Here is a 10,788-nt window from a genome sequence, read left to right as displayed (position 1 = left end):
CTGGATGAGTCTGGGGTCCCACCGCCCCGGGGACCGTTGGTGATAGGGATCCCCCCGTTCATTAGCCGGTAATCGGGCTGGCGAGGTGGTGGGGGCTGCGGCCGGGGGGGCTCGGGACCATCGCCTGGGTCAGAGGGGGTGGAAGCATCCAGGAAGGAGCAGAATTCCCAGCTGTCAGAAAGGATGTCGGAGGCGGCGAAATCGAGGGGTCCCAGCTCGAAGGCGCCTCCCCCCTTCTCACTGCTGGAGGTGCTGCTGGCTGGTTCTGGTGTCCCGGTCATCCGGCTCCAGCTCAAACTCAAAGTCGGACGTCAGCCGGTCGATCTGGCTCACTACCTGTGGAAAGACAGACGGACAGATGGGCAGAGAGTAGCTGCCGGACAGAACCCTCCCAATTTTGCTCCATAATAACACCACATCCCTAAATCTTTGCCATTTCCCCCGGCATCACCAGTGTGGTGAGTTGGGAGGTCTTAGCCCAGGTGGAGTGGATCCAGAAGCCCTTCAGCAAGGACCAAAGCCCACTCGCTGGCAAAGCACCTATGGGCCCCCAGTAGGTGGTGAAGCCTTGGGTGCTCCTGGGTGCTCGGTGAGGCAGGATGGGCCCTTCCCAAGGTGGCCCTGGGGTTGGCTTTGTCTCCCAGGACCTGAGTGCCACCCCGAATCCCTGCACGCTTGGTGTCCCTTGGTCCCATCCTTGAGGAGCCACCAGTGGCTGCCACCTTCTCCCCCTGGAAAAGGCAGCTCTGTGGGTGGGGAAACTGAGGAAGGGAATGGAAAATGTTCCAAGGCTGTGTAACCAAATGCAGAGCAGCACGGGAAGGTTGGGAGCTGTGGGGACAGCACTGTCACCCGCCGCCCTGGCTGGGATGCTGATGGGCTTGGTCCCCAGTCCTCCATCTCTTGCAAGGTGTTGAGCGTATCAAGACCTGTGGTAGCTGGGGGATGGGGTCATGGCCTCACCATGTCACAGGGTACAGACCTCACATGGGGCACGAATAAAACAAGCCCTTAAAAAATAAAAAATAATAGATGTAATGTCATAGCTGAGGTTCAAGCCACAGCCAGGGCTGGAAGGGAAAGGAGGGGAGGAAAGACCTCCTTCCTCCTATGGCTCCTACGGACCATGGTCTCCATCTAACGACCTTGCTGAGGTTTCAGATGCAAGAGGCTCATTGCCCACCTTCAAGTCTTTAATCCCATCCAACTCAAGGGCTGCCCAGCACCGAACACAGCACTAATCCTGCCCCGGGCTCCCCAGTCCCACCCAAGCACCCGCTGCCGTGGCATCTGTCTGGAGCCATTGCTGTGGATCCAGGAGCAACGTGGTGTTTTCTTGGCTGCGTGTATATATGTGTGCGGGGGTGTGTGTGGCTTTATTTTGTGTGGGAGGCAGAGCACAGTGTGAAAATTCAACTCAGCAGCAGTTTGAAGTGCATATTTTTGGCAGACTTACTGGCTCGCCTCCCCTCTCTCTCCAAGGGAGCTGGCAGAGGGCCTGGCCTGTCCCAGTGCTGCCAAGCAGGAGGTGGGCAGTGGTAGACAAGTGGAGTAGGGGGCTAAGAGGAACCCCCCAATACCCCTCATACATGTTTGTGCACCCAGTTGATGCTTTTTGTGCTGCCTCCCTCCCCAGCATGGGCATCCACAGGCATCAGGGCCTCCCCAGCACTCCGAGGCTGTGTCCCTCCCACTGCTCCCTGCTCTCCCATCCTGCACACAGAGAATTTGGGAGTGAAACACACCCCTGTGCTTAGCTTTTTTCAGGTGGTTTCTCCAGGCACAATTTTTTTTTTGGTTATTTATAATTTTTGCCTTTCTCTCCCCATCTTTTTCCTTCCACATGTCCTTTCATGGTGGAATTCAGTCACAAATTTCCCAAAATAATAGAGGTAAGAGAAATCAATGGTCAATATCTTGGCAGACATATTTTGTTTCCTTCTCCTCATGCCACTGAAGAACCCTGCCATATCTCCACCAGTCCCGTGGTTCATCAAGGCGTGTTGAACCTCCTCATACACCAAGAATAATTAATCATGGCACATCTCTCTGGTATTTTATGATGTCGTTATTCCATAACTCCATCTTTTTGAGTGTTTTTGTTGGGGGAGACTGAATCCTTGGGCTCAGACATCCCATCCCATCCTTGAGTTGGGCGGCCAAGGCTGGGCACCCCAAAGCTACTGTCACGGTGCCAGGTTGACCTTGGTCCCTACATCCCTTTGCTAGATGCCAGCATGCAGAGATTTGGGTCAACATCATAAATCACTAGAAATACACCATAAAACATTAGCAGGGCAGGCTCCTTGCAAAGCCTTCGTGGTGGATGAAGCAGCATGGGTAGAGTTAAGGGTAATTTAATATGTCTGGGCATGGGAAACCAGGAGCCCGGAGGAATGATTACGCTGTCAGCAGCTGAAGTGGCTCTGTTACACTCTGCTGACCTAATTTTAATAAAATTCACATATTTGAGCTCCAAATTTCACTTGTATGACAACCCTGCCCCTGCTCTGCCAAGCTCCTAAGGAGATGGCACCAAGGGTGGGAGACCCCAACCCCCCAGTTGCTCACTTGGGGGGATCCAGCCGTGGGCAGGCAGCTCCCTCTCTTTTAAATCAGCTGCAGGCCCCTGTGGGACATCTCCAGGCTCTGGCTGCAGCAAGGACCATTTCTCGGGCCACTAAACCCTGCATGACAACCTGTGGACAAACTGAATGAGCACACCCGGAGGACAAAATAACATCACCTCCATGGGGGCACAACCCCAGGGGTCACAGAGTTTTGATACAGTGAGGGTGCTGGGGCTGGATGTGTGCTTGCTGACTGGTAGAAACATGGAGCAGAGAAACTGGGGAGCTACTGGGAACAGGGAGACCCTTTCTGATACGGGACCAGCTGGTGTCTCCAGGAAAACACAGGTTGAAGGGCTGGAGATAGCCGCTAGGGAGCGTGTTGGACATGTTGGCAATAAAAGATGCCAAAAAACACCTTCTTCCCAAAGAAAAAGGCTTGGGATGGAAATGAGAGGAGTGGTCCCACCACCAGACCTGAGGATATGGGGACGGGCACTAATACACCTTAACAGCCTCACCTAGGACCCCCGCCCCACCCAGCCCATGGACCAGGAGCCCATATAAGCTCAGCCCTGGGCTGAAAGTCCTCTCCTAAGTTGTACTGTATGAGGACCTGACCCCAGCCCCATGTGCTGGCCCCATGGGTGGTTTCTCTCCCCGATGGACCTCTTGGAAGTAAGTTGAAGCTCATCCCTGGTCTTGCTTGCAGGCAGTTGCTTCTGTTCCCAATACACTACCAGATTTCTCTCACACACCACACCCTCTCCTTTTTTTCCCCCCCTCTTTTCTGTGGGTAGAAAGGGTGAAACTTGAGGAAAAAAGAAAGAAAAAAAGATGATGTGATCTATTCTTTCTTGGTGACAAGAAAGAATTAGGAAAAAGGGCAGGAAAAGAGCTGTCTCTGGGAAACACCCAGCTATTATTATTATTTAATAAGGCAGTAAATGATTCTGCTGAAATCCTCAGCTAAAATGAGATCACCTCTGTTTTCACAAAGGCTTGGTGATTACAACACTGGGTTCATGGCGAGCATCTCCCTGGGCTTTGCGTTGTGTCCCTGGCACCCAGGGTCTCTGCTCCTCCTCCTCTTCATCAAAGGCACCTGCTACAGTTTGGGCTTGGTGGGTGCCAGGAGGGCACCCAGGAGGCACCTCTCTACCCCGATCCTTGTACCCCTCCCAGTCCTCACCACGGCACACAGGGATTAGTGTCACATCAGCGGTGGCTCACTCTGGAGCTATTTTTGGTCGTGTTTCCTATTTTAAACGAGTGACGGGGGGTGTTAAATACCTATGTGGCACTTGGTACCTGCTGAGGATTTACATGTAAAGTAGGATTTGGGCTTTTTTCTCCCCCCCTTTTTTCCTTCCTGAGGCAGGTTGTCAAAGATTTTTGGCTGAAGCCATCACTGCTGGTAGAGGGAGACAGCCTGTGAGCAATGAGGAGGGATTGATGGACAGACCAGACCTGGGATCAGGTGGTTTGGGATGAGACTCTAGTGATGCTCTCATCACCTGGGAATTGGGGTGGTTCAGTACCCCTACAAGCAGGTGAGGAAGGTGGGGTGACCCTAGCATGTGCTAGAGGTGCCATGGGAGTGACCTAGAGATGATATGTCCCCATCCTCCCTTGCCTTTAGATTTCACTTTGTTGCAAAGAGCCACCTTCTTGGCGACAGCACAGCATCCTTGGTCAAACCAGGGGTACCCGGCAGTGGGAGCAAAAATAAGTCCCCTTGACCTCATGAGTGGTGCCACCAAGGAGCCTCATCCTGTTGTGTTCAAGTGCCCTGAAAGCAGGTGCTGGGTGGCCAAGGATGCTCAGCTTTCACTCAGAGCGATGACCTGGAGCATGAACTGGAACTGTGCTGAACCACAGTGCTACCCAGTTCACCTCCACCCCAAAAACCAGGTCCCACCATTCAGCCTAACTGGGAGTGCTGGGAGCTCCCCTCACCCCATGTGCGGTCCCCGCACAGCAGGACTGTGCTGGCAGCCAGAAGCTTTCCAGGTAAAAGTCTGGGTGCCTGAAATTTGGGTGTCTACCTCCCCAGCTGAGGCAGATGTTTAACATCTGGAGCATCATTGTTTTAAACAGCGTTTTTGGTTATTGGTTGCAAATCAAGCAGAGAGGTTCCTGGCTTGGTGGCTCCAGCCTCTACATTTTGGCCATGCTCTTTCCTATAGAGAAGCTGCACCTCCTGGAAGCTTGAGAAGATGCTGGAGAGGCGAGGGATGGGGTGGGAGGATGAGCGGGGACTTCAAAGGCTGCATGGCCAGTAATTGGTAATGCATATTCCAGAGGCTAGGGAAGGAGCTGGAAGATGCTGGGATCAAAGTGGTGCGATCTAACAGCCTTTGAAGAGGATGGGTGAAGCGAATCTGTGCTCAGGGCAGGTACTGCTGGGTGAAGGGGGGGCCCAGGGTGGGGAGATCAAAGCGGGGTTTCTTTGCTTTGATATTGGGGCGGGGGGACAGGGATGGGGATGGATGACAACACTCGTGTGTGTGTCCCCTTGGCTGACCTCCTGTGAAATGCAACCTTTTCCCCAACCCAGAGACAAATATTTCATCCCCAGCCAGGCTTGGAGGGGAGCAAGGATATTTTACATCTCCCCCAGACCCCATGCTCCCCCAACTGCTGGCTCAGTCCCCATCCCCAACACCGTTCCAGCAGCACATTTGGGCGTCCAAAGCATCTTCCCATGCTACACAGCTCCTTTCCCGGACTGGATCCAACCCACCTGGCCTTGCACCCTGCCTTGATGCTGGCTGATACCCAGGGCACATGTGCAACAGGAATGCGTGGCCCATGCAAAAAATTCCCAACCCTATTCCCAAAACATCAAATAATCCCAGAGGCATTTGACACCGCTGTCTTGAACACCAATTCCTCCCTCCACGGAGGAAAAGAGCTATCCCAAAGGCTCTGCCAGAGCTCCTGTGACCCCACAGCCAAACACCCCTGGAGCAGGGACCTTCCTGCATCTCCTAAACCACTTCCAGGCGCAGGCAAGGTGAGTAAATATTTAATAAGGAATAAATGATTAATTGGAGCTCGCAAAGAGAAGCTGGGTTACAGGGGCCTCTCTTCCCCGAGCTGATGCTTATAAATGAGTGTGCTGTGGATCTTGGGATCATTTGCTAGATCATCAACTGCTAAATAGTTCAAAATCATTGTGCAGATCTCTAAAACATGTTATTATTAGAATAATAAGCCGCCTTCTCACCGTGAACTTTCCCAAGCGTTCCCAGCTAATCACCTATTGATTACAACATTATTAAAGTATTTATTATCATAAGGGGTTGCAGGGAGGATTTTCCTCCTATCAGAGGTTTGGAGGGGCCCCCTTGGTGCTGCTTCCTGGTGTGGTGGGAGTCCACTGCTCCCATGTCAGGGGGTGCAGGGGTGATAGGACCCTTCCCATGAGATTTTGGGGGGATTGCACATAAGGAGACTTGCACAAATGTTTCTTTTTATTTCCCACCTCTGAATATACCCCACAGATGGTTTCTGACCCCCAGCACTAACCGAAGGGGTCCCCAAGGCTGGGAAGAAGCTCAGCCTTGCAGTGAAGATGGCTGGGGCCTCCTGGAGTATTTTCTTCCCAGTGGCATTACCCTTATTCCCGCAGGAAAAGGCTGGGGCTGGCAGGAGGCGTGTGGGAGGGCAGGCAGTGTGGCAAGCGCTCGGCGGAAGCGCCTTCCCCGCCTGTCTCCTGCCTGATTTCTACTTCCAGTGTGCGATTTCAATCAAAGATTTTAATAATCATTTTCCCCGCACATAATACAGCCCTGTCTTGGAGTGCTGGGGAATAATTATATACACAAAAGGGAAAGGGGGGGGGAGGGAGAGTGGGAGCGGAGAAACTGGTAAAATAGCATCTTGAATCAAACGGACATCTGGAATGACAGCCTTCAGGTGGGAACTGTTCCCGGGCACCGGGGATGGTGCCTGAACCAGGGTCTGTCCCTTCTTGTCCCCACAGATGGACCAGTGGAGCGGGGCTGCCCTGGGGTCCCCCACTGGAGCATCCCCCTACAGCACCCCACAATCCCAGCTGAGTCCAGAACTCAAAATCTCTGCTGAAGATGGGACAACCTGGGAGAAGAGCCTTATGTGAACCAGAACCAGCTGTACCTGGAGCTGGCAAGTGGTTTTAGAGCAGGAATCACTTCCAGGTGAAAGCCTTTATGTCCACACAGGGGTTTGATGACTTTGGGTGTTACTTTTGAAAGGTGGTTATGACCTGGCTGCTTCTTCCAGACCTTGCAAGGAGAACCTGGAAGGAGCAGGTCCAGCATCACCCAGTGAAGGTTTCCAGCTCCATAGGTGCCTCTGGTGCAGTAGGACTGATTCCACCACTGCCCTCACCAAGTACGTCCAGCCCTGTGCCCCAACCCACCGGCAAAGCCCTGAGCAGAGGAGATGGCCACAGGAATGGACATTTCTGAAGTCCCCATGGCATCTCCATTGAAGAATACACCAATATCACAAGTACGAGGGCCCTGCAGGTGCTAATGGGCTTTAATGACCCTGAGCAGTCCCTCCTGGGACCCCTACCCAGGACACCATTTAGGCTTGGGTCCATCAGTCCCTGCCTGGGGCTGCAGGGTTTCCTGTCCCCAGCCTTGTCCCCATGTCCTGGCCCTCACCTCCAGCTGAGGAAGAGCATCACTATGTGCAAGGTAGACAACCACAACAGTTTATTTTTATTTTACTGCTTCTCTTTTACCAGTATCTAAGAGCTTACTATTCGTCAGCCTGGTGTCTACCACCTGCTTTTCTGGGTGGGCTTGAAAGAGATTTCCATGTAACATGCTCCCATTGAGCTTGCTCTGAGCGGCCCAGAAAACTAGGGGTTGAATTTCCAAAGCCTCTAATCCCCAACATCTGCTTTGCTTGGGGAAAAAACAAACCTGTTTCCTCAGAGTCACTGGAGCCCAGTTTAGCCAGTGTTTAAGTTCTGGTATCTGCTCTTGTACCGAGTTTTATGCTGGTTTGTATAAATTACTGCAAAGTTACAGGGGCATGTTGTAGGAGTTGTAGAGAAGGGTTGAAGTTTAGGACCCACCTCGTGGGGGGACCTCGTGGCTAGCTCTATGCTGACCTGGCCAGGTTGTCCCATGATGTGAGGGGCTCTTCTGGGGCAGGTATGGGACGCAGCCTGGGAGGTCGCTGGTGTCCAAGGATGTGTCAGCTCCATGGAAAAAAATCATCTCCAGGCCTCAGTGCTTCCCAGCACCCTCTGCAGAAGCAATCTCATGGGGCACGGAACCCCTCCCTGGCACAAGAGCAAGGTATCCTCAGGGTGAGGGGCAGAGGATGGGTGTCCTCTGGCCACCCTCTGCTCCTCAAACAACAGGGATTTGCTGCATCCAGAACAGCTTTTCCACCCTCCAGTGTTACTCTTCCTTCGAGTCTGTTTTCCAGAATGTGTCCCCAGGGAATGCTGAGGGCCTTTTACCCCTCCCCTGTGTCCTCAGGCCGCCTTCTCTTCTCTGAGATATGTTGGTACAACCTGACTTAAGCAGCCTACCAAGGATGCTGCTCAAGGTCCTTCTGGTCCAGCTGGATGGGGACCTTGTGAAGCCACCTGAAGCTGTGAAACAGTCAGAGATTTGTCCCATCCTGGTCCTCCTTATCCCTCTGAATCCTCAGCAGAGGGATGATTGTGGTGGTCCCACCTGGCCTTAAATCCATGGACTCAATAAAAGGGGCAAATTGCCATCATCCTCACTTTAAAGGCCTCTTTAAGCTCCTGGAGGAGCATGAAGTGAGCTTGAGCTAAATGGAAAATAGCTGTGCTTCCTGATTATTACTATTATGACTATTTTTAATCCATCAGAGGTTTGTCAAAAGGGTTTTGGGTTCCCCTGTTGGCATTGCAGGAATCAGGGGGTTTTTTGCTTTGGGTGGCCAAGTTTGCTTTCTGCTGCAGGAAGGACTGGCAAAGCCATGAGAAAGAAAAATCTCTAGGGACGCCATGGCCAGGGTGAGCCCTTGTGGGGACACAGTGGGGTGGCATGATGGGTCATGGCAACCTCCTGGTGCAGTCTTTCCTGACAGCACAGCCTCCCTAACATCTCCTGGACCAAGTGGAGCCATCCCAAAGGGGACACTGCATCCCAGGGAATGCTTCAGGCTGGAAAATATCTCCTTGACCATGGCCAGGCCTGCACTGAAGATGACGTTGGTGCATCTGCATCAACACTCTCTCAGTGCACCCAAATGTCACCAACCCACGTGGGGCTTCTTCATGGTGGCCTCATGGCAAAACCTCCACCAACTTCTGCCCTCCCTGTGGGGAGACGAGGTTTCAGACATCTCTGGAGATAATCCCATGCTTGGTTCAGGCCACAGAAAGGATGCAAATGCCCACCTGCCCTATTGCAAAAGCAAAATGCCATGCTGCACTCACGACTACCACACACGTTCCATCCACCCCTTTCCCCATCACCTGCAGAGATGTCCTAAATTACCAGCCCCATCCAGCTCCTTCCCCTCCACCCTGAAGATGTGTGGCCCAAACACTTGAGCCACAGAAATATTAAATTCCCCACCAAACTGACTCTGTTGTGGCTCCGCACTGGGAGGAAACTCCCATGACAATTTGTATGTGTATATACATACATTTTTCCTTTTTTTGCATAAGGAATGGACCCTAACAGTCAGGCTATGAGACAGCCGGTTGCTTTGGCCCCCTGCTCACCCCATGGGCCTCCCCCCCTTCATCACACCCAGAGCTAATGCCATATTTTCACTGGTCTCTGCAATGCCAGCGGGACTCACCATCCCCTCTCCATCCACCTCCCTGGTTTGGAAAACATTCCTCAACCCCCTCCCAAGGCAGAGCAGAGCTGACTGGCACACTGCCAACGGCACGGGCTCCCCCAGCGTGCTTCTCCCACCACCAGCACCTGCAGGGCCAGTGCCTCAGCTGGGGGCCCTGACCCCAAGCAAACCCTGGTGTCAAGGTCAAGAGCAATTTTGCAAACAGTGTCTTATTTTTTTCTCTTCCCTCTTTTAGAAAATCCTCTTGGAAATCAGCTGGGTTGTGCCACCCCAGGTCCCTCCTGGGGCTGATGGGTTGCATGTGCTGAGCTGCCTCTGCTCCCCCCAGCCCGGAAGCAAGGGACAGGCATGGGACGGGGACAGGGCACCCACATTTAGGGACAGAAGCTACCGTGACCCACGCAAGGATGCAATGGCACCCTGGGGTTTTCCTACCTCCCGGAGCTCCTTGGCCACCTCCTTGAGCTCCTGTAAGATGCCTTCCAGTTGCCCGATCACCATTTTCATCCGACTCCGGATCCTTTCCCTTTCACAATTACTCTTGCCGCTGCTACAATTACTGCTGCTGCTGCTGGGGTGGTCACTGGGCTGCCTCTCCTGGCAGGTCCGGGAGTCCATCCTTCCCTACCGGCCGTGGTTCCCGGCTCCAACGGATCTGTCCATCCTGCTCCCCCCTAGCCGGGTGGCCTGGCGTCCACGCAGCCCCTCTCGGCTGGGGAGCTTTCAACATCTTAACGTTCCCCTGCCTCCAAGGAAGTCCCAGCCGCACGCTCGCCTCCCTGCGAGGTCGGGGGGCTCTGGTTCAGAGCGGGAAGCAAGGTCGGGATGGACCATGCGGAGTCAGGAATGTTGCAGAAGGAGCTCAGCCAGTGGTTGTGGGGAGATGTGGGGTGGCCATGGGGCGAGCAGAGGAGGCGAATGTTGCCTGGTCGGGCAGGGCTTCACCTGCCTGCTGCGATAGAGTGGGAGGAGGAAGAGGAAAAGTCCCTTGGATGTCCCAGAAAGGTAAAATCCAGCAAATCACGCCTGTGCCCCGATGCCAGGGAGGGGGATGCAGGGCTGGGTGTCCCTGGGGAGCGATGCTATTCCTTGTGTCAGGCTCTCGCTCTGGGGTCGCCAGCTCCAACGCTGGGTGCTGGAGGTGGGAGTCTTCCAGCCGGGCACAGGTGTCCTGGGCAGCCCAGGGTCCCCTCCTGCAAGGACAGACAGACAATGTGAGGGAGCCATCTCTTCTGGAGCTGGAAAGCTGAGGGAGGGGGCTCTGCCCAGTCCTGCCTTATAAGGAGGGGGTGCAGGATGGAGCCTGACACTGTCCCTGGCACCCCACCTTCTCCCTCCCTTCTCCCCAAGTTTGAGACCCGGAGACTGGGCACAGAGAGGTCTCGCTGAGCCAGATGGATGGATAGACAAACAGCCAGAC

The 10,788-nt window shown here is 53.7% G+C and overlaps 1 protein-coding gene across 1 annotated transcript; it reads right to left on the bottom strand.

The window, feature by feature from the left end:
- Nucleotides 1-8: 8 nt before the first annotated feature.
- On the bottom strand, nucleotides 9-9,986 carry LOC104507332 (chromosome unknown open reading frame, human C15orf59; the record flags this gene model as incomplete). The annotated part of the gene is given in 3 exon segments (XM_010148575.1): nucleotides 9-260; nucleotides 262-336; nucleotides 9,804-9,986. Coding segments are annotated over 3 exon segments (510 nt in total), but the record flags the coding sequence as incomplete, so codon positions are not given.
- Between the last annotated feature and the right edge of the window lie 802 nt (nucleotides 9,987-10,788).

Source organism: Eurypyga helias, unplaced genomic scaffold (genome assembly GCF_000690775.1).
Source record: "Eurypyga helias isolate BGI_N326 unplaced genomic scaffold, ASM69077v1 scaffold21673, whole genome shotgun sequence".
NCBI classification, from domain to species: domain Eukaryota; kingdom Metazoa; phylum Chordata; class Aves; order Eurypygiformes; family Eurypygidae; genus Eurypyga; species Eurypyga helias.
This window is presented reverse-complemented; position numbering and strand designations above follow the sequence as displayed.